The sequence below is a fragment of the Falco rusticolus genome, chromosome 4, assembly GCF_015220075.1.
Source record: "Falco rusticolus isolate bFalRus1 chromosome 4, bFalRus1.pri, whole genome shotgun sequence".
Taxonomy (NCBI): Eukaryota; Metazoa; Chordata; class Aves; order Falconiformes; family Falconidae; genus Falco; species Falco rusticolus.
In genome coordinates this window covers 17,196,810-17,220,265 of record NC_051190.1, presented here as the reverse complement: position 1 = coordinate 17,220,265, position 23,456 = coordinate 17,196,810, and the positions used below count along the sequence as shown (strand labels likewise).

The window sequence follows — 23,456 nt, the reverse complement described above, 5'->3', positions numbered from 1 at the left end:
GTGCAGGTATTAACCCGCTCCTGCAGTGGGCCGGTGGCAGGACACGCGCGTCCCTCGGGAGCGCGGCCCCGCAGCGGCTTCATAGCACCCGGAGGAAGGCGCGTCGGGGTGCAGGGGAGCGCCCAGCCCCTGGTTTTGCAGCAGATCGTCCGCACCTACGGGAGGCAGATCTGTCTGAAGCCGCTGCCCCGCGGCGGGCGCGGCCCCTTTAAGCGGGGCAGCGCGGGGGGGCGGGGCCGCCCGCGTTCACACCTGGAGTGGGAAAGGGGGGCGGGCCCCGGCGGCCCTGATTGACAGGCCGCCGGCATCAATGGGGCGCCGCGGCGCCGTGCTGGGAGGGGGTGCGGGGGGGCGGCTGCTGGCCAATGGCGGCGCGCGCGGGCCCGCCGGAGGGCCCCCGCCAGCCAATGGGCGGGCGCGCGGGGGGCGGCGCGGCTACATGTTGCGGTGTCGCCAACGTGGGTCCGCGGCGAGCGGCGCTGGGGCCGGGCGGGTGGCGGCGGGGCGGCAGCGGCGGTCGCGGCGGCTCTGGGCGGCTCTCAGCCCTGCGGCGGCGCACCGAGGAGGGGGAGCTCCAGCGGCCGCCGGGCCGGGGCCGTGCGGCGCGAAGGAGGAGGCGTTTCCCCTCGGCGGGGACGCGGAGCCGACTCGCCCGGTGGTGCCCGCCCGCCCGCCGGTGGATGCCGGTGCCCTGAGCGCCGTGCGGCCGGCGGCCGAGGCGATGCTGCGGGCGGCGGAGCAGCGCTGAGCGCTTGCGGGGCCCGCGGCGTTACCGCTGCGCTGCGCGCCGGGGCCGCTCCTGCCGCCTCCTCCCGCCTCGGACCTTCCCCGGTGCCGGATACAAAATGGCGGTGCCGTCACGGGCGGGCGGCGGCGGGGCGGCGGCGCTGCTGCTGCTGGGGCTGCTGGGCTCGGCCGCCGCCGGCTGCCCCGCCGGCTGTGCCTGCGGCGGGGAGGCGCTGAGCTGCGGCGGGCTGGCGCTGCCCGCCGTGCCCCGGGACCTGCCCCGCTGGCCGCGGCACGTGTGAGTACCGGGCTGGGGCATGACGGGGCCGGGGGGGTGTGGGCAGCGCCGCACCGGGGCGGCTTGTGAAACAAGAACGCCCCTCTAAAGGAGCAAACCCGCAGAAGTCGGGGTTATTTTCCAAGAGAAGCGAGCTCTGTCGCCGGGTAGGCGCTGGGCTGCGCGGCGTGAAGCTGAGCCGTGATGCGGGGCGTTCGCCGCTCCCAGGCCGGGCGGGGGGGCCGGGGCTCCCGCGCTGGGTTGACTTGTCTCGGGGGACGAGGAGCCGGCAGCGGGTTTGGTCTCCGGTGATGGGATCCGCTGGAGATACTGGCCAGCTTGGGCTCCCGAATCCTTATTAGGATGTCCCTCTATCCCGCCGTCCCGATCCCCACCGCTGCTTTTTGTCACCGCTCCCCCCGGCGTTCGGAGCTGCCAGCTGGTACGGTGTGACAGCCCCCGGGACGCTCGCAGGCTCTTGCGGTGCTGCTGGGTCGTTTAAAAATAAACTCCCTACCCCAGGTGTTTGCCAGTAAAGGCGGCGTGGCTGGCTGCCGATCCCTCGGTGCTTGTCCGGCTGTGGCAGTTATTAACCCGCGGTGTATCATATGGCCTGGGTGGCAGCTGAACGTATAGCCCAGCACCTGGCTGCTGGTACAGCCCTGTGGTTGGGGTTTCCCCACCCCCCCCCCCCCCCTCCCCGAAAGGTGTTTTAGAGTGTTCGGGTCCGTGGCCGAGCGCAGGACGGTGGGATGGCCGGGTTCTGCTCTGCTGCTGTCACCGCTGCGCTGGCCTGGTCGGGTCTGAAATAAACCTTGGGATATGTGAAGCCAGGAGGTCCCGAGGGAAAGCCAGCTCGGCTTTGACAGCTCCAGTCGTTTGGCAGTGCTGGAGGACTGGGAATATGCACGTATGTGCTCCCAGACTTATAAAATAAGTGTCCTCAGCTGTTAGCTAACCTTGGGGACATAAGGGTCCAGAAAGGGGAAAGTGTCCCAGCGCTTCTGTTGCTGGGCTTTTCTGGTCTTTGAATAGATTTATAGATTATTGAATCTATAAAACCCCTGGTTGTAATAGATACTCCTCAGCTCTGCCAGCAGAGAGAATGGTCACTGAAGTGTTGCTGGAGATCATCCAGCTCCTTATTAAGAAGAATTATTAGAGGTTTGTCAGCTTCTCCTGGTATTAGTCGGTTTTGGCTTCAGAAGTGCCTAGTTTTACACGAAATTAGCAGGTGTCGTACCCAGAGGAACGTGTGGCCTCTGCATTAAAACCCTGACTCATCCCGTTCACCTGTCGCCCTGTGCTGTGAAGGGTCCTTCCTCCGGCCCTGGACACCTTTCAGAGCAAGCTTTTAGTTTTCTCAGCATAATTCCAGCATCCCCATGCACCTCTTAAAATAGGACAGTGTATATTTGCTCATGCAGAGAAATGCATTAATAGCCCTGTCTGAACAAATTTATTGTTGTGTTTTTTCGGGAGCACTAATACCCAGGAGTGTCTTTTTTTCATATGGAACAGATTTTTGAGTGTCTTGAGTTCAGTTTAAATTTTATTGGTGAAGTAATAGTAGGTATAAATCTCCTGCTATGGACCTGTGGGTTGTTGATCTTTTAACCACTTAGACAGAATATGGTTTGTAACTTTGTAAATTCTGAGCTAACCAAAGAATTAAAGTGGAAATTTGTGATGGCTTTCATATCTGACAATGCAGAATTAAGAGTATTTTTCCTTCTCCATAGCTAATAGAAAAAGCGGGCATTTAAGCTATTGCAGATAGTTTTGTTTTTAAGGCAGTATTGTTTCTAATTGCTAAAAATCACTTAAATTGCTTATTTGAGTTTAAGGCCACAAAGCTGAAGCATGTTTTTCATGCTTGATAGGATCATAAATGCTAATTTCTGGTGCAGACAGTTGCCAAGTCATTTTTTTAGTAGTTGCTTAATGTTCTTTATAAAAGCACCGTGTGCTGGCGAAAAGTTACCTCTGTGCAGCTATCTCCATTGCTTGTTGGGTTTTGTGTGGTTTTGTTTGTTTGTTTGTTTGTGGTTTTTTGTTGTTGTTGCTGTGTTTTTTAATGTGCCCTCTTAAAGCCACAGAAGGCAAAGGGGGTTTAGAGTGGCCCTGGGAGCCTTAATAAGGAGCACAGCCTGGGGGTGCGGGGTAAGTTGGGATGAGAAGGGAGATGTCAGAGCTGCGCATCCCTCTGGGCACGCTACATCTCCCACCGAGGGTGTCTGCTTCCCCGGGATGATAAGCTTGGGCAGGTTTGATCGCTAATTGAAGATGAGGTAGGTCCTGTTCTCAGTGACTCCTGGTGACTGTGCTTTAACTTCGTTAAAGTGCTATTGAAAATTCCCTCCTTAGCAGTTTATCTCTTACTCCTGATGAGTGCCACAATGCTGAAGCAGTGCTCGGAGTGGGTTTTCAGTGTGTTGGAGATAAAGCTGTTGTTTGTAGGGTTGGAAATGTGGCTCGGCACACTAGGGAGGGTTCTGGAAGGGACTTTAATTGCGCTGTGTATTTTGTCAACAGGACTATCAGTGCTGAGGAAAAGCACTGGGATCTTTGGAAACTATTGTTATTTCTCTGTTGGTAGTCGAGCTCAGAGTTGTAATTTTTCTCCCTAGCTTTCAGAAGGCCTAACTGATATGCAGAAGGGCTGTTGCACTGCAGTTACTCACGGTTAATGCAGCATGGCACAGATGTGCATTGGTTTTTTTTTTCCCTTAAAAGCAACAGGCAGCTGAATGCTGCATGCCAGTTTTATGTAAATGGGCAGGACTTGCTGGCTGAGCAGCGCTGTGTAGGGCATGTTGCAACACTCTGGCATGACCCATACCCATCCTCAAAGGAGCTGCAGCTCCGCAGCTGTGAAACCCCCTTGGTCCATGGGGAATGCCGGGAGAACTGAATTCTGCTGAGCACTTCCCGTGCAGGACTCCTTTGCAGTGTGTCTCCCTTCGAAGCTGCTGGGCGTGCTTCGTGTCTTTTGGTGTTGAAGTCTGAAGCTGGTTGGTTTTTTACATCAGAGTGTAATACGTGGCATAAACTTCAGGGCCGAGCTTAAGTATGACAAGCCAGGCGTGGGGTGCCAGCGGTGCTGGTGATACGGTACATCCCCTTCATCCTCTGCTTCTGTCTTTCTGTGCATCTTAATTCTTGAGGAGTGGTACAAGAGAGATTTCTTCTAGGCATCGTGTAGGAGAGAGAGGGCTTTTTCTTCCTTCTTAGTGACAGAGCAGTATATTTTGGGTACAGATTTTAATGGTGAGAAGGCTTTGGGGCTGTGGAAGTGCAGTTGGATAGTTAATTCATTGCTGGTATGGTCTGGAGGAATGGTAGTTTTTATTTTAAACAGATGTGTGGTTTTTGACCCAGAAAACTAGGGGAAGTTTTTTTGGGATACTGGTTGTCTGTGCACAGGCCCTTCTGCCTCTGGATCAGTGTTTGCCTGGCATGTCTTGGAAAAGGGCAGTGTCCTCGAGTGCCCAGGAGAGCTGGGCTAAGAGCTGCTTAGGGTGTCCCAGGGAGGCTCTGGGGTTTGGCTAGGTGGGTGAGTTGCCTTGAGGCTGTTTGCACGGTGCTGCTGCTCTCTGGAGAGCTGGGCAAAGCATCTGGATGCTTTGGAAAATCCTGTGGGTGCCTGTCAATGGTTTTGGGGCCTGGAAGTGGGTTTGAACTAGGAGTCAGGAGCAGCCTCTTGCTGTGCTCAAGTGCATGCACACAAAGAGATGTTGTTGAAAGCAATGAAACTGAACATTTGTGCTCGAAATTACCTATTAACTTAAATTTCATGCTAAACTGGACTTTTAATGTGTTGGGTCTTGTTTCTCTGGTCTCACGTGTTAGGGTAGTGGCTTTGCTTGCTTGGTAGAGCAGAGTGGGGCTCTGCAGAAAACTTGCTGTGCTGCTGCCGCCATGCATGGTGCTCGTTGGAGATGGACATGAGTTGCTCCTGGGCTCCGGAGTAACTCCTGCTCCTCTGAGGATGCAGGGAAGGCAGTGGGGGGGCCTCTCCTGCTGACGGTGCTGGGAGGGGGAGAGTGCTGTTGGCAGTTTCTCGCCTGCATGTCCTACTTCCAGCCCTGCTGAAATAATGGAACAAAGATTAAGTAATCGTCACCCTGGGCTCGTGGCGCTTGGCCCCGTGCAGCTGTGGAGCCCTCGCGGTGTGCCGGCTGCCCGGGGGGCCGCTGGGCTTGGAAGGATGGCTTAGGAGAGAGGGATGTGGGTTGGTGCAGGTGGCTGGTCCCCCTCCCCCCTGTTGGGAAAAGGGAATGGAAACACAAAGAAATTCTGCAGAGCCAGCAGCTCCCTCTTGGGTGGTGGTCCACGGAAGGTTTCCCACTCAAGCGGGACAGTCCTGGGACTGGTGGTGCTTGTAAAAGAAATCCTGCTTGGCTTGCAATGACACACTTGCTCGGTGCTTCCTGGAGCATCATCCTCAGCGGTGGCCCTGCTCGGGGAAGGTCTTCAGCCCCACGGCTGCGGGATGGCTCTGCACCCTGTGGGCTTGCAGCTGCTGCTCTGGAGCTTGGCTCCGGTGGGGTAACAGTCTCTCCTTGCAAAGCTGTGCCTCTCCAGGCCTGCTGCTTATGCACAAATAAATATACACGCACTTGCAAATAAAACCACCCTTCCTGTGTGAACGTGTGTCGGTGGATTCGCTGACCACCCTCAGCATGCCGCGATATTTATTGGTGCTTACTGGAGAACAGCAGTTAACAGCAAGCCCTTAGCAACTGCTGTCTGATCTTCTCTCCTTAATCCCTGATTTGAGCCACAGCTGGGGCAGAAATTATCTCTGTCAGACTAGGATTAGAAGTACGTGTGAGATTCATGGTGAAGCCTGAATGGGATAAAATAATCCCCACCAAGAAGCTTTTCTGGCTCTTGCAGAAGCTTCAAGTGAAAGGCTCTAGGACCCCCTCAGCCTCCTCTGCATATTCCTCTCTCCTTTTGAGAAACTTCATGGCATTTAATCACTTCGTGGCTTTTCCTCTCTACAGTGACTGCAATTTGAAACGCAGGGGTCCCATACAAAAGGAGCAAGTGCTCAATGGGCTGTGTTAATATTCAGTGCCATTTACAATGGGTGCAGTTTGAAAAGGGGAGAATGGATGGTCTGGGAGCTGGGGGAGGAGGAGCCGCAGAGGGAAAATTCCCAGGGCAGGGGAACGAGCATCTCAGTAGGCAGCCGAAAAACCAAACACACCATCAATTGTTCTCTAGGAAAATCAACCATTATGATGTGTTATATACAGCTTAATATTTTTTTTTCTTTGCTCGTGCAAACTTCTTTACAGTTCTGTGGAAGTAAGGTTTGGGGTTGCTGAGCCTTGCAGGACTTCCTCCTTGGAGTTTGAGGGATGAAGGAGCAAACGTGAGGTTGATTGCCTTCCCAGCTTGCTGGCATCAAAAGGCTAAAGGTGGCAAACAGATATGTTTGGGAGCCCAGACACTTCAACAAAGCACTTCAGGTACTTAAATGCTTCCTTGAGCATGGGTGAGATTTCACTTCCCTGCTGAAAGTGAAACTGGTGCTGGAGTCTTGCCTTTGATGGGGATTTAGGCAGATGCAGAAAGAAGCACTTCACTTCAGTCAGCTTGAGGGCAGTCCTGGAGCGCTGGAAGGATGCTCCCCAGTGTGTGGCTTCAGCAGCGTGCTGGAAGGATTCAGGGTGGCTTCGTGTTGAGGCAGTGCCCCAGGTGCTGGAGAAACACCTTCCTGACTCTGTGCGTACACCTGGGCTCATGAACAGAAGCGCAACTCCCACTGGCTCTGCAGGGCAGCTGGGGATTGCGGAGTGCCAGGAGGCCCTGGCCATGCCCAGGCAGTGCCTGCCTTTGGTTCCTGGTTGCTTTGGTCCCCTGAAGAGGGGTTAAAGTTGTATCTGGAAGTCCGAGTGGCTGCAAAATGGGATGATGGCTTTGATTCCTCAGTAGCCAGCTCTGAGAACTTGTGGATTGTCCCAGACTTGTATGTCAGCTGTACCCAGCAACTCTCAGGGCTGCAGGGTTTTTAATTGATCTTGTTGTCTGCCCCTGGAGGCACCTTGGATTGAGTTAGCTCAGCTCATCAGCTTTTAACGTAATCATTTTGTGCTGCTAACCTAATCACCTGGTGTGACTCCCTTGTTTTGCAGTGTGGGGCTGGATGGGGTCATGTGGATGAATGGAGTAGAGATAACTTAGGCTAATGCTGCTGGGAAGGGCTGTCTGTAGAAAATCCAGGCTCAGGGTTCATCAGCCCTGCAGGACCAGGACTCTTTCAGGGCAAGATCGTGGCTTTGGTGAATAACCGTGAATAGAGCCCCTTGGTCTGGGTTGTGGTTTCATGCAAGCCTGGGAGGCTGGGCATCCACTAGCAGCTCTCCTCTGAGGTCCCTTGCTAGCTTTTAGGGGCATGTGAAGCAAGGGGCAGAGCGTGAGGCTGTAGGAAGAAACAAAGGGCAAATAAACCCTCTTTCCCGGTATGTCTAGCTATTTAGTGATGTACTATGAGGGGTTTTTTTTCTTTCATGCGTAGGGGCCCAGGATGCCGTTGTGTTAGTGCACAACACAGAATACCTAGTATTATTGTAGTGAGTCATCCATTAATAGTTAACCAAGTCCTGCAATGCAACCCAAGTCCTTCAGCCCCAGCCCCTTCCAGCGTCAAAGCAGGACCAAAACATATGTAATATGTTACGCTCCTTCATTACACTTTCAGCACGTTGTCTCTCAAGCCACAACCATGTAATTTTGGAGAAGTCTAGAAGCAGGCCTTGCTATTTTGGGGGCACCTTTCAAGACATGAAGACATGTCTCATCCAATTCCAGGAGCATGGTTCACTGTTGTATGGCTGCATTTGTAGTTGGAGTAAGAACTGAAGGATGGATCTCAAACTGTAGCCATCTCCCTGGTTTTTATTAATGTTAACTATGCTGGACGTGCAGGCAAGGCGGTTGGTTATGTGCACTTGTCATGGCAGTTTCGTAGTTTGCTGCAGTGGCTTTGCATGGGTTCCAGCAGAGCAAATATCAGAGGCCCTTTACAGTTGAACAGCTTCACACAGAGCTACAGATTTATAAAACGTATACTCCAGTGTCATGTACAAGTTGCACTTAAAAATGCATTAGCTGTCTAAAGCTTTGTGTGCAAGAGAATTTGTCTTTTTTTTTTTTTTTCTTAAGGAGAGAGGTAAGTAGTCTTACTATCGCTGCTCATTATGAGCAGCAACTTTTATTTGTGGATTTTCTTTTGATGTCTTTTTTTGGACCCCCTGGGGCAATGTCATTAATTTTGGAAATCTGCAGAGGTGCAGTCTTAAACACATTTATTGTAAAGCCTGCTGTCCTATACAGGCTGTGTATTGCAGATGTTTCCCTTTTGTTGAAGATACCTGGTTTTTAGATGAATCCTTTCAGATTAGAAAACACACCCCTTCAGTTCTGTGGAAATTTGGCTGTGAAATCTTGAAATAAGATGCTTTTTTCCTGGACTGGCACTTCCAGCTGGCAGGTTTTTTTTCTCTCTGCAGAAAGGCAGGACAAGCCTTCAGGTGCAAGAAGGAAATGAGAGATGCAAAATGCCAAGTCAGGGCTGTGCTGGTTCCCTCTCCCCACACATAGGTACATGGATCCATCGTCACCACTGATGTGTCTGTCTCTCCCTGGTTGCCCAAAGCTTGTGCTTTTGGGATGGGCACCTGCCAGGATGGGACTGTGTTGTCTTGTGGTGCTGTGAATATTCCTGCACTGGAGAATTTGCCATCAACACCAGCTGCTTAGTGACCCTCTCTGCAAATACTGCCCTGCAAGTTCAAAACACGTTTTGCCTAGCCGGTGTAGACGGGGCTGTTTTATAACTGCACTTAAAGTCTGTTTTAGCCTGCTGCGTGCCAATATAAACACAAGTTTTCTGTTATCTATCATCTAAAAAATACTTCTAAAAAGTGACGGCTGGCTAGCAAGCCAGTGCTGGCGGTGTGTGCAGCGGCGCTGGGCTAGTGCTGTTGGATCACCAGTACAGATGGGTGCTGGGGTGAAGGTGTTGGACAGGATGTGCCCAGGGCTTGGTGGGGGATATTCAGATGGAGATGGCAGGTTTTCTGGGCGTTGTCTTCTGGTTGCCTTTAGGGATGTGTTGCTGGCGGTGTCCCGGGTGCATAGGTGCTCCGTCGGTGGGGCTTGATGTGGGTGATGTCCCCATAGGAGTGGGGTGGTGGAGGCCTTATGGATGGGGGAGCTGCTGGTCTGTGGGTTGTATCATGGGTAATAAAATGGCTGTTGTAGGAAACAGCCTGGCTGGAGGCCCTGTGAAAAATCACCCCCTAAATGTGTTCCAGTTGTCCAAACACTGGTGCCTCTCCTTCCTCCACTGTAGTGTGGGGGGAGGCTGGAGCTAGCTCTCCACCGCCGCTGCCTGGGGAGCAGCCCTGAGCAGCCTTGGCTTGCTTTTTACTGTGTCTGTCAGCTGCGGTCCACCCAGGTTCAAGAGCTGTGGAAAAATCACCAGAAGGCTTCCTTTAGCACAGACCTAAAAAATATCCTCTAGCAGTCTGGACAGCATGGGCTGTCCCTGCAGCAGCCCGGTTTATGAGCAGGCAACCTGGATTTGGCTCTTCCCCAGCACAAGGTGGTCGCTTTGAGTTGGAGCTGGAGGCTGCGTGGAGCCTGGGGAATTCCTCCTTTCTCACTGGGCTTTGCAGCCCCAAGGGGATGTGGGGATGGGAGTGCTTGTGGCCCATGTCAGCAGTGACTTCGGTCACTTGCAAAGGGTGAGGAGGTATCTCATGATGATCTGGGTGGCACCTGGATGTTTCCCCACCCTCTTCCCCTTTTCTCATCCCCAGTTACTTCATTGGTCCCACACCTGTCTGGTGATGGCATGGGCAATGCAGACATGCCCAGTGCTGATGGCATGGGGCGGTTGGCTGGTGCTTGTCCCTTTGCTGCCTGTGGTCTGGCTGTGCTGGTGAGCCAGGAGGGCATCCCGTGCTCTGTTTGTCTGTAACTCGCCATAAACCTTTGTCCCCTGGTGAACCAGGGGGCAGAGTTGCATCCACACTTGTCTTTCATTTGTTTTGGCAAAATGGGGAGACTTGTCCTGGTCTTAGGAGATTTAAACAATGTTTTATTTTGAAAGGTGTCATAATACTTTCCACTTTTCCTTTGCTAAGCATATTTTTTGCTGTTCCTGTCTATGCTAGTCTATAAACAACTCTGTTCCTCCTTTTTCCTCCTTAAACAAGTCTTTTAAGTCAGAATTCTTGGCTTTCAAACACCTTTGGATCATTTCTGGAGTAGGGCGCTTTACCCAGGTTTGCTGAGAAGGGAGGCTGTGCGATGGTGCCGGTGTCTTTTCTCTCCCCCCAGAACTTTTGATGTTGTTGTCAAACTTCAGTTTGAGAAGTGAACTCAAACTTGAAATGCCTACCTCTCCCCTAGGCAGCAGGCTGGGCAGAGTGGCTGTATCCCCACTGAGGGAAGGGAAGCAGTGTGAGATTATCCCATATGAGACATCAAAGAATCTCCATGGGGGAGAGGAGTGCCATTAAATGATCCCCGCAGGAGAAGTGTCTAACGGAGGCCCAGCTGTGAGATGTGGCACTGCTGAGCACCGTGCTTCCTTCTGTTCGGAGGTCAGTGAAGAAGGGGTTCAGAGTCGTGCTGGGATGGTGCTGGCACTAGCTGATGGCCGTAGGTGGGAGCGGAGGGCTTGGTGCTGGGTTACCCTGTGCGTTGTTCCTGTGAGCAGGGGATGCCGTGGGAGGCAACACCTGAATTCTGGCCTCTTTGAGGACCAGTGTGGTCATTTTTCTGCTTATAAAGTGGTAGCACACATGTGGTGGGGGCGTCTCAACCAAAGCAGCAAGCCCTTCTGACTGCCGTGGCCCCAGCTGGGAATCTGTTCTGGTGAGTTGCTGCTCCTCTCTTTGAGCAGAGTTTCCAGGAAGATGTCTTCGTGGCCTGATGGGTGTTGAGCAATCTGCTGCGGGTGGGAAGCAGTGGCACTGGTGCCTGAATTTCTGCTCCCTGGCAGCACTGCGGCAGGGCAGGGACGGCTGCCCGGGGCTCTGGCTGCTCTCGGGGTCTGGGCTTTGTAGCAGGAGTGGGGAGAAGGCAGAGCCATGCAGCTGGGCAGCATCCTTGGGAGATGCCAAATCGCGGCTGAAGCTGTTTACTACAGCATTTCTGTCTCATGGTTCCTAGCACTTGTGTCTCAAGTGCTACCACTTTGTGGTCTGCTTAACAGGAGCCTGACAAGCTGTCCTTTCAGCTGGCAGGGACGCTGGGGCTATGCTGCATCCCTCTGCATGTCTCCCAGGCTTGCTCCAGCTCCCTTTCCTTGTGGTTTTTTTTTTGGTTTTTTTTGTTTGGTTGGTTTTTTTCCCTGGACTGAACAAGCTTTTTCCTGACACCTTCCCTGCATGCCCCTTGCCCACCCCATCCTCAGGTGAGGGTCCCTGCGGGCAGCCCTGGTGCTGCCAATGGGCCGGTGGTGTGCGCGGGCTGCTGGCCCCGCTCCGGTTACTGCTTGTTTACTTTGTTTGCTTCACTTTCCAGCTGTGAATACTTGAGCCAGCTCGAAGGCGAGGTTTTCAAGCACCCTGTGTGCAAGTCGTAATGCCAGCATGGGGCTTGCTGGGGAACAGGCTGTGCGTGATTAAGCCATTTAGGCTTGTCGTAAATTTTTTTTTAAAGGCAAAACAACACAAATCCACCTTTTTTGGGGAGGAGGAGGTGGCAGCTGAACACTTCGGGGGCTGCGTGTGAATTCATGTTGCTTTGTTTGTGAGAGGCATGGCTAAAAGAAGACGAATTCAGCACAGACTTATGGGCCTGCACATTTGGAAACAAAATGGGGAAGTTTCCCTGTCCAACAATTTCCAATTGCTTCCTCTATGGTTTCCTGAGTAATTCTGACCGCCGGTTATAAAACAGTCTGCCTTGCCGTTGCAGGATGCATCATCCCTCGGATCTCCCTTTGGCCCATCGTCTCCCTGGGCAGCTTCGTCCCCTCCCTTCGGGCTCCCTGTGCTGTTTGCAGCTGGTGGCAGGAAAATTTCCGACCCCCGGGAAGTCAGCTTCTTGACACTGCTGTGTGATAGACAATGACAGCAACAGCCCTTGTGGGACTGGGGTGGGATTGGGAGTGGATGGAAAATGTGCCTTAAAATGTTCTGGAGAGGTTATGGTCTGTTGCAGCTGAAATGCCTGTTGATGGTTTTCCTGCTTTTTAGGTTTGAAACGCAGAACTCTGCTTGGCTCATTCGGATGGCTTTGGAGCTGCCTGGCTGCACCTACCCGGAGGAGCAGAGTTGGTCCTTCTCCTGGTGCTCCCGTGGTGTGGGAGAGGGGGTTGCAGGATGCCGGTTTAGCTCTGGGTCCACAGAAAGCAAAGGCAGAGGACAAGCCGGGAAGGAGCCCTCCAGCACCGCTCCCTCTGCCAGCCCTTCAGTTCTGGCTCCTTTGTGCTCCCTGTGGCCACCTCCACCGAGGGCTTTTGAGCCAAGGTGAACCAGCCATATCCCCTCTAGGTGTGTGTGTAATACCTGCTGTTTTTTTGGGGCCAATATGTGACTGTTTAACGCATGCCTAGACTGCTGTAGGGGTTGCTTCCCACCCTTAGTCTGCATTCGGCCTGGTGTCATGATGCTGGTGTCCCACAGCCTGGCAACTGGGAGCTGAAGGCATGCCTCCAGCCCTCATCTCGGGATGTCTGTTGGGACTCGTTGGGGAGCCAGGCAGAAATAAGTGACAAGCTGATGTGGCAGCCGCGTTGTTGCCGCAGGATCTGGGCCTTGTTTTGGCAGCTGCCAGCAGGTTGCTGTCTTGGGCAAGGCTCCTCACCCTGAAAAAGGTCCTGTAATTAAAGCGGTAAAGATCTGTCTCACCTAATGTAAGCCTATAAATAAATATATTGGGCTTTATGGATAAGCTGGAGATCTAGTTTTCTCAGTTTTGTGGAATGCAGTGGATATTTCTGGAGGACAGCTCAAGTATTGTCCCGGGAGCCGTGCAAACAGGAGATCAAGTGCATGTTTGCCCTTGGGTGCTGGTGGATGGGGAGATGTTGGGAAGTGGGTGGATCCTGTCTGGGGAGAAGAGGCTCTCTGCCCAGAGCTCTTTCACAGCATGATTGTGTCTGTAAAGGCCAAGAAAACTTGATCTGAAAGTCTGTTTTATTTATTCATTCCTAACTCCAGCCCTGCTTTGAGGGGAGCACATGGAGGCCATCAGCCTCGCTAGGCACGTGGGCTGTCCTGGCACAGCCGTGTCCCTGTGCTGGAAAAGCGTGTTTGGGGTGATACTTGAAATGCAGCAGCAAACCCACACTTCCTTCACAGTTTTGACTCTTGCATTTTTCATCTTGGGCAGACTTGAAAGTTTTCTGCAGCATTCAAGAGAACGTTTTGGTTTCCCTTTGCCCACATGTCAGCATTCCTGAACAAAGCGGCCTCAAGATTTGTGGAACAGATTCTTGAAATTCTGCAAATGTTTAAAGCCAGAAGATGTTCCAGAAACTGCCTGACCTAACAAAAAGGGTTGGTAGGACTTGGGCACGGCTTGGGGAAAATAAAAAAGGCATTTTTATCCCTCTTTAAATGAAGATCATTCCGATCAAAACCACCATCCCTGGGCTTGGGAGCTGTTGCTCTCTGCCACCTTGTTGCTGTTAAACCACAGCTGTGCTTATTTGAACAAACCAGGTAAAGCTATGCTTTTTAAAACAGGGTTTGTTGCCCTGCTCTTGCACTGACTTCCCTGGTGATCCTGGCATCATTTTTGAAGGGTAGGTCTGAAAAGGGGGTTAGATATTTAACGATGGACTTGGGTGAAAGGGGAGCAAGGGTGTATGGCAGCTCGTGTACCTGCAGGCGCCACAAACGCGCTTATGCCTGCGGGGATGTTCTCCTGCACGTGGCCAGAGGTGATTCAGTCTTGTGGTCACCCCATAGTTTGCATCCCACAGCACCTGTGTGTTGCTGTCCTGGTCTGCTGTGGATGGTCCAAACGTACATTCACGATGAGTTGTTGTAGAAGAGTTCAGTGGGAGCTGCTTTTTTTGCCCAGAAATATGGAAGTGCTGCCTCTGCCCTGCGGCTGCGTGGCCAGCAGTGGCATTTTGGATGGGAAATGGGATGGCAAGCTTTGCTCGCTGCCTGCTCAATTTAACCGTGTTTTTGCTGGGCTTGGGGTTTAGGCGTTGGATGTCTTTTCCCATGAGTGTTTTATTCCAGGTGTGAGTGACTGGGAAGGGGATGCGGCGTTACACCACTCAGGGCAGTGTTGAGGGGTGTTGAGAGGCAGGAAGGTTCCTGTGTCTGGGACCCTTGGCCCACGTATCTCAGAACCTTGTTTCTGAAGGTGAAAAAAGCAACCCCAATGCAGCCCCATTGCTGTTTGGACCCAAATAGGGGTTTTGTTTTGGGTGTTCTGGTTTTGCTAGCACATTTTGGTTGTGTCGGGGGATTGTGGTGTTAACATTTTCTCTTCAGAGAAGAGGTTTGACTCGGACCAAAATTGCTGGTTGATTCCCCTTTTTGCCCTCCCCCCTCTTCCCGTTGAAGTCGAGAACCACTTCAAAGGCTTAGATGTGTTGGTGCCAGATGCCACGCAGATATTGTTAGAAGAATCTGAAATATAATAGAAAACAAACCTTTGTTCAGCCAGGCATATCTGACTGGCTGTAGGCTTTCACTCATGACAGAGATGGGTGCTCAGCCTCTTCTGCTAGATTTGGTGTCTACACACTTGTGGCAGATGAATCGTCTGAATTCTCTTACCTCTGGCAAATGTCAAATCCATAAAGTGCGTATTTTAGGGAGATTTTTTTTCCTACCTAGGAAATCATGTGACACTCAAGAGCTACCAGCATATTTCTGGAATTAATTGCAGTAATAAAATACATCAGATTGATCTTGGCAGGCTGATTTTGGTAGAGATGCTCCAAGTCCAGGTTCTTCTGTTTGGCAAACACAGAGTTGTCCCAGTTCCTTTTAAGACTTTTTTTTTTTTTTTTTTCTCCTTCTGTGAGATACAGGATATTGTTTGATGTATGAAGCATGGATAAGACAATGTCAGCATTTATTTTAGTTTTGTTTGGTGTGAAAGCAGAGGCTGGTGTTAATTCTCTTGGTGAAGCCCATGAGGCTGGAGGCTCTGGAAGGAGCCCATAGGCTTCAGGTGCTTTGCACGTAGCAGCTCTCACTTGCCTGATGCTGAGTACGAGCTGTTTGTAAACTGAATCTCACAGGGTGTGAAAACATGGTATGTGTTTGCAAGACACACAGTGTATTTTAGGTTCCTGTTTCTTGTAGTCATTTCCTATATATATTTAGAAGAGTGCGCCAGGTCTGTCCTGCATCAGAATTTGAAGTCCTCCTGCACACATTAATGCAGAGTATTGCCCTGGGACTCGGGTGCTACCATGTTATGCACATACTTTGCATCACTGCTTGGACATCATCTTTTCCCTTCTTGCTGCGGGTACTTGGATTGGGCCCTCCTTAGTACTGGGATGATGGTCTGAGAGATGCTAAAACCATAAGTACAGCCAAGAGTAGGGAAGCACAGCAGAGTGCTGGGAGCTGGCTTCCTCGTGGAGATTACTCCTGTAGCTTAACTTGGAGAAGTGGGTCCCTCTGAAATGGAATAGGTCCTTTAGCTGCCTAAGGGTTGCTGAATTTGGTGTTTCTTTTCCTTTTAATATGCCTCCCCTACCAAAAGCACTAGCATCGTTGCATATGGCTGCCTGTCTGTTGTTTATTATCTCTGTTACACTGTGGTTAGTGCTCACACATGATATTTCTTTGGTTTCAGTACAGACTGAGCGGGTTGTCCGCCACTGGATCCAAAAAATGTAAACTATTTATAAATGAAAAATACTCTTCAGTTCTAAAGTGCTGCGTTGTCCCCTCTCCCTCCAGCATGTGCACATTTGGCTGATCTCATGTAATCCCACTGATGTAAATCCAGATCTCTAACAATTTATGGGACTGGGGGCCGCCTGGAGAAATTTTCAGGTGACCTTGTGCTCACGGGGGGAGAACACAAAGCAACAGTGATAAAAAGTAATGGAAAAATGTTATTTGGCTGTGTTGCATTCAGTGCAGATATGGGCCCAAACTCAGATAAACCTTCCTTCAGAGTTCAGGGATTCTTGATTTTCGTTTTTCAGTTGGGCTCATCTCCATCATAAGCAACTCTTGAAAAATTGGGACAGAAAATAATTAATGTGGCTTAAAATGACCTGAAACAACTAGAGTGCTTTTTTTAGTACTCCTTACAATTAAACTCTGTTTGCTCTGCCTTTTGAGCATGTACTTAGTTTTATATTGAACTAACAGCCTGTGTTTAGTCTCCCAGGGAAGAAAAATAAGACGGGATTTAATAATATATTAAGGGAGGCTGGAGTAAGTTTTCTGTGCCTGTTTGGAAAGCAGGGTGGGAGGTGATGGTGGGTGGGCTGGGGGGACAGGCTGGACCGGAGACTGAAATGGTCAAGCCGGAGGCCAGGAGCAGAGGAGGCTGTGAAGTATACACACACATATAACAAGTGTTTAATTGAGGAGCTTGTTAGCCAACAGCTGATGCCTTGTTTTTGTAGAGAAAACCAGGGACTTAAGCTGAGTTTGTTTCCTGGTTGGGATGAGTGTTGTACATGGATGGTTTAGGATTGCTGGGACATTGATGGAGCTGGTAGGAGTGAGGGGTGTGCGGACCAGAGCTGTTCAGAAAGTGCTCCTGAAAGAGCAGAAGTTACTTTGATCTATGGTGACGTGATTTTCCATGCAACGGTGGTGACATTAAACGAGGCAGGGCTGTCGTGCTTCCTGCTCAAATCTGGAAGATTGGAGGATAACTGAAAAAACAGGTGGGATTTTTTTGGGGAGAGTGTTCATAGCCTCCCAGGTAGCCATCATTCAAACGAAAATGGTGGAAACTTTCTCATTGCCAGTGCATTTAGGCAGCCTTTGCTGTGTAGCTATGACTAGTCAGTCTGTAAATTGTGCAAAAAATTAGTATTGTAGCTGGTGCATGAAGGAGTGAAGCGTAACAAGAGTAAATTCAGTATAGTTTCCAAGTTTCCTCTGGACACAGTTTGCATTGATAGCAATAATCCCTTGTTCTGTAAAACCCAATTGGTAATAACTTTTGAGGTTTATGTTGTTTTTTCTTTTGAGTGTTTAGGAGCACCTAAACACATTTGCACTTCTGTCCCTCACAAGACAGCAACGGCTGGAAAAGGCTGTTACAGTCTAGCTGGGACTGTGGAATGAAGCCTTTAATGTACTGATTGCATATTAATGAACAGCCAAGCAGGCGGGACGGTGCCAAAAAGCAGAGAGTGAGAAAGCCAACAATATCAGCGTGAACTTTGCACTCTGGGAAGTGTGAAGTGATGTTGGTGAAAGGAGTTTATTGCACAAGTGGAACACTGTGGTCCTCTTTGATGCCCAAATTTCTGTGCTAGTAAACCGAGGCAGAATAATTGGTCGGTGGAGCTCGGTGGGTTCCTGTTAACCTGTTCTGCGCCCCTTGAAATGCTCCCCACTCTCAAGTGTGTTTTGGCGGTGTGGGTGCTCGCTCGCTCGGGTTTGGCGTGCTGTGGCTGGCATGGGAAGCTGGAATACCTCTCGGAGCGCATGGAGTTACCGTCCACATCTGGTTTGTATCACCTTCAGTGGGTTTTATTGCAAGCTGTAGTGCTCCATCTGCACCCTTCTTGCCCAGTTCTGTCCCACAGCATCAGGCATGCGAAATTCCAGCCTGGAAAAAGCTACAAAATTGGGCCGATGTATGAATTAATATAATGGCTACTGATAGTGGTATGCTTTTCCTGGTATTTGGTAGAAATTGGATATCTTGGCTCTTACCTCTTCATTAGCTAGGTTTCTGAATCCCCAGCTCATTACCAAGTCCGTGGGATGTGTTGTGTGTTTTATTTTTTTTAAGGGCTCCCTGCCTGCCTCCTGCAGAGGCTTCACTGCAGAGCCCCAGACCTGCCGTGGGTGAATGCCAGTGGTGGCACGTCCCCACGGGGCGCTCGGGGACAGACCAGCACTCGCATGTGGTGGTTTGTCAATCGTCTCGATTATGTCTTTCTGCTCCGCAGCTCCCTCCAGGAATGTGCAGTATTCAGCGCGGGGGCTTGTGTCCGCTGTGCAGCTGGGGACTTTTCCATCAGGAACATTGGGAGTATTTAAGATGATCTTGCAAATATCTTTATTTTTTTTTAATTGGCCCTGGGCCAAATTTTGCTTGTCTCTGATGCATAAAGTGGGTTTGAAAAAATGTTGTTGTTTCTCCCTCTCCCCCCATTTAAACATTTCAGGAATGTCAAGTCTTGTCAGCCTTGGCTTTGCTGGGGGAAAAAAAAAAAATCCCTTGAGGAGCTTGGGGATGTGTTTTTTATGTGATCTCAAAACCCTGAGGGAAGGTACAGGAGGGAGGGAAAGAGCAGGTCATTAACAAAAGCTTCCTTTATCCCAAATTTTAATGAGGCATTGCCATTAAATAGTGGCAACCACACAAAAATTCAACCAACCTGCCTTGGTTCTCCGATGTTCAGCCCCTCCGTTTATCCCATGCTCTCACTTTGCTGGTTCCCCGCTATGGCTCCTGCTGTGTTTTTTCGAGGCAGATAAACCCCAAATTTGTAATGTAAACCTGTTTGGACATACCAATGGATTAAGAGAAGACTTCATCAAATCTTTTGCTGCAGTTACTCATAATCGCCAGTAATCTGCATGGAAACAGGCACACGAAGTCTGGGTTCCTGAGGATTTCTGTCTCCAAGGCTGTCTAACATTGTAATTGACTTCTGCAGAGTATTCCTGTTGTCTCTGCACTGGGTTTTAGTATCACCTTCCTTCCCCACCTTGGCTGTCCATGGTGTATTTTAGGCATGTGTGTGGCTGCCCGTTTACCATAGCAATGGGCCCAGGTGATCCAAAGCCAAGGGCAAAGGCTGTGCTGGCCCCTGGCCACTGTCCCTCCCTTGCTGCCCCGCTCTGCAGCCCAGAACTCACTCGCCCTTCCCACCCCTCTGGATTCATCTCAGTTTTAGACTATTTGGGATGAGGATGCGTGTCTGCAGCTTTGTCTTCCTTGGGAGCAAGGCTATGAACAAACTTCCCCCAATTCCTTGTTTTTTATGTGATAAACAGATTTGGTGGCTTCAGTGCATTTATCCTCTCTTAGGGGGGTGATGCTTGGGTTTTCACAGAGCCCCTCTCCCACATCCTGGGCGTTTTTGTGGAAGGCTGCAGTGGATACCTGCACCTCCCCCCCCCCCCCCCCCCCAGCTTTCCTCTCACTTCTCCCAGTGCAACGGGGCCAGTGTGCCCCGTCACCACCACCAGCCCCCCCCAGGGATGCTTTGGGGGGGCTGCTGGAGGCGGTGGGGAGCGTGCCGAGCTGTCAGAGCTGGTGGCTACACCTCAGCCCCATGCCTGCTGCCTGGATGGACTTTGGAGCCGAGCTCTGGACAAGCGGGGTGGGGGAAACCCAGAAGAAGAAGGAGGAAATGTTTGTTTAATTCCTGACGTAGTGTAAGGTTCAGAGCGATCAGATTGTGAAACAGTGCGGAGCAGAGAATCGCTTTGCCTGCGGTTTGCAGATAACATGTGCAGAACAGGCAGCCAACGTGGGGCTTGAGCTGCAGCAGCCGGGGGGCGGGGAAGGCTAGGGGGTTTATTTGTTTGTGCAGTTTGTTTTTAATTTAAATAACCTTTATAATCCCCCCTCCCTCTGAATAGTAAGTGATTCCTTATTTATAAAGGCCTCCCCTTATTATTTGGCCTGAAATACAGGCTGTACTCCAGCTTTTACGATTGGGATTAATTTTTTTAATGGGCGCAGGCAGGGGGTGGGCAGGCGGGGGGAGCAGGCAGCGAGCCCCCCTGTGCTGGCGTTTCCTCTGCTGTCATGGGGCTTCGCCTTCTCTCGGTGCGTACCCCGGCCCCGGGGCCAGCCGCCTGCTGCCCTTGCAGCTCTGCTGCTATAAATGAGGCAGCAATGTGTTCCCAGCTGGAGCGGGGCTGGCTAATTGCTCTGGGCAGATTTATGGTGGGGAGGTGCGAAGTGCCCGCTGTCTGTCTGCCCCCCGTGGAAGCGGCTCTGCGGATGGGCTGGGAAGGCAGTGGCCAGGAGCCTGTCCCTTTTTCCGTATGGTTTCCTTGCCATGGAGAAAGGGGAGCTGGCTGGAGAGAAAGCAGCTGTGTTATGTATCCCCGGCAGGATGCTGGTTGAGAGGTGTGGGGCTCTGGTGCCCTTGCCCACACTGAGAGCACTTGGAGAAGCACACCGGGATGTCAAATTGCAGCTCTGGAGTTTCGGACTCTGCATTTTACTTACTAATGAGGAGAAAGAAAAGGTGTCGAAGGAGCTATTTGCAGACTTCTCATAAAAACAACAGGGATTTCACAGTCAAGTGCAGAGACCACTGAAGCTGGTTGGGCATACCAGAAACTTTATGAAATGGTTGGATTTGATCAACACTTAATCACTCTCAGGCTGCTTGGCCCAGTCCCGCTCGCCCTCTGCCCCGTCCCGGAGGTGGCAGGGGGTGCAGGAGTCATCCTCGTGCCCCTGCCGCGTGTGCCTGTTGGCTGGGCCCATGGCACAGTAAGTGCCCAAGGTAAAGTTCAGCCGGCGTTGAGTGCGTTCTCACCGTAACAGGAAAGCAGTCGGGCTGCAGCAGGCTGCTGATGCCCCTTTGGGTATGGGACAGTAGGTGAAATGCTTTCGGCCGCCTCCACGGAGGCGTGTGGAGCATTGCAGAGGGTTTGCTTTTGCAGGCAGCCTTCGGAGCTTTTTCTAAGTGGCTTATTCAGCTGGTGTTTAACAGGCGAGGGTGCCTGATGGGAAGGTTTTATTTGATACTGTCCCATCCATTGCTGCTGCAGGCAGCCACCTCCTTACCTGCTGCTCCCTTGGCCAGACTTGCTTGTCAGAGCCTCGTGGGGTGAGTGTAGGACAGCAGTAGGTGAATGGCAGAGTGGATTCACTGTGGATGATGCCCTTAATTTTAATTGCCAACGAGTATTTTGAGCGTATGCTTTCCTAAAACCCCTTGCTAATGCTTCCCACTTGTCATCTTTGTGCAAGCGGTTTCCTTGCTCCTGGCTGTCCAGGCTTATGGTGTTTCTTAGGGACCTTTTCTCCTGGGGTTTAGAGGATCTCTGTTTCTGCAAGCACGCATATGTGCATGTTTTTCTTCACCCAAATCCTTCCCAGCCCAGAGCTGCGCTGCTCTTGCACTACCTTGTGGGCTAGTGTCCAGTTTTGAGCACGAGAGAGAGAGATGTGGTTTTGGTTCTTTGTACTGAAAACCAGCCTGTTTTTTCACTAACAGAACTAAGCAGAAAACTTCAGATATAGGTAGGAGTTTCAGTTAATTTTATAAAGTTACTGGTAAATAGGAATGGAACGTTTTTCAGCAGCAGCAACTTTTTAAAAAAGTTTGCCTACAAGCAGTTTATTGATCTAGCAAATAAGTGGATAGCACAAGCCTGGAGGTGTATGATAGTTAATGTGTAACTGTTAAATAGACTTATTTGGGCACTTTTTATGTGTTCACATAGCAATTAAAGCTTATAAACCTGTGGAGAGTGTTTTTATGCGGAGTAAAATGAGAACCTTTATCCCAGAGAAGGTGTTCGTGGAAAAGGTACAGTTTATGTAATTGTATTCACGTGACTTGACGTAAGCGTGGGGCTGCAGGGAAAGAAAAAAAAAAAAAAAAAAGCTTCTTGAGCAAATTCCCGAGGCCAATTGCAGTATTGCTGTGTACTGGCTTCCCTCCCAGTGGCCAATTTAGTATATTGAAATCAGTGTAATTCTGTGGGGGGCACTTTATTGTGAGCCTCCTGAACAAGAGTGTTATGCCCTTGCTCTAGATGGATTATTTTTTGGTTCTTGCCCCATGTTTGGTTTAGGTTATGAGTGGGGTTTTTTTTGTGTGTGTCCTGGAGTAACTTTGGTGGTGGCGTCATATTTGCTGAAAAACATGAAATGATTTCCTGCTGGCTAACCTGATCAAGCAGTAAGCGTGTCCTGTAGCTCTTGATAAGCTCTGTCCTGGTTAAAGCAATTACACAGAAATGCAAGCTTTGTGGGAATGTGGAAAAGGCTTGGTTTCTTTTCCTTACCTCTTTATTTCCCGTACAACTAATTTGATAGAAAGCAAAGACAGAGTGAGATGTTGGGGATTCAGTAGGTTGAGTATACATGTAAGCTATAGCTCCTCTTTTTTTACTAAAAGAAATGAAAGCTGAAAACTAGACTTGTTTCAGGCTTTTGCAGCAGCACCTTCTCCACGCTGGAGCATGTGGATGGCGAGGGAGAAAGGATGGAAGGCAGCCTGGCTCGGTTTGTGTAATTGTGATTGCAGAGCTCCAGGCAAATATTGACACCAGATTTCTTGGCAGATGTGCCGTTCCTGAGATGCCTTGGGAGTAAGAGATCCTTCACTGGCGCTCACTGTTGCATGAAGCAGCCCCTCCTGGGATGGTGGAGGTGGCGCGTGAAGGGCGAGAAGCTCAGTCAGTGCATGTGGTAGAGCTGAGAAATGTGATGTTAAAGGGGTTTTCACGCAGAAATACTACGGTATCGCATTATGAGGTCTCTAACAAATGGGCAGTCGGACAGACGACAGAACTGGGACACCTTGATATGTCTGCACTGCCAATCTGGCACAGGTCCGAACGCAGGGAATGCATGCATCTGCTTTGCTCTTTGCACCACAGGACAACTGTTACATTTTCACATCTTTAAAAAACAAAGTAAAAACCAACTACCAGCCACAGAAGGGGAAGATTGTAAAATGCTGTTTTCCATCAGCAGTTGGCTGCCTGGGCTTTGTGCTGTGGTAAAGGGTGTTTTGCTGAGCATGTGTGAGATAACCTGCTTTCCCTGCTGCAGTTCTAGAGAATACACCAGAGGATTGTTAACATCAGCCAGATACCTCTGTAGTATGGCTTTGTAGCATAGTCTGGACAAAAGGTTAAACCAGGCAGTCGTTTCTGCAGTGTTATTTCCTATACAACACTCTGGAGAAAGTTCAGTATCACTTAGTTAACTTTTGCAGAGCCATTTCCTGTAGGTTTTGTTAGAGAAAAGCTAGATTATGTGTTTCCAGTTGCAGTAGAGTTATTTTCCCCTATAAAATGCACTACAATTTATTTTTATACAATTTTCATTGGTTTGCAAAAGGCTTTGGGGGGGAGCTTGTGTGTTTGGAAGATTTGGAGGTTTTTATTTCATACCTCGCTTGCTGTGACAAATTGAGGAAAATGTGGGTTGTGTTGTGTGGTGGGTTTTTTTTTTGTTTTTTAATGTGGCGTTGCTGTAGTCGAGCCAGGCTTGGAGTAGAGAGCCTACGTTAGCGCATGCTCCCACACCACTGTGAATAGCAGCCTGTCTAGCCCAGGGTCCTGCTTCTGACAATGCCGTG

The 23,456-nt window shown here is 50.5% G+C and overlaps 1 protein-coding gene across 2 annotated transcripts in view; it reads left to right on the top strand.

The window, feature by feature from the left end:
- Window positions 1–690: 690 nt before the first annotated feature.
- LRIG1 (leucine rich repeats and immunoglobulin like domains 1) overlaps window positions 691–23,456 on the top strand; it is a 94,340-nt gene continuing 71,574 nt past the window's right edge. For both annotated transcript variants that reach the window (XM_037387327.1, XM_037387326.1), the window contains exon 1: window positions 691–1,024. In XM_037387327.1, the coding sequence (XP_037243224.1) occupies window positions 846–1,024 (179 nt within the window). In that variant the 5' untranslated portion in view covers window positions 691–845. The remainder of the gene's footprint in view (window positions 1,025–23,456) is intronic.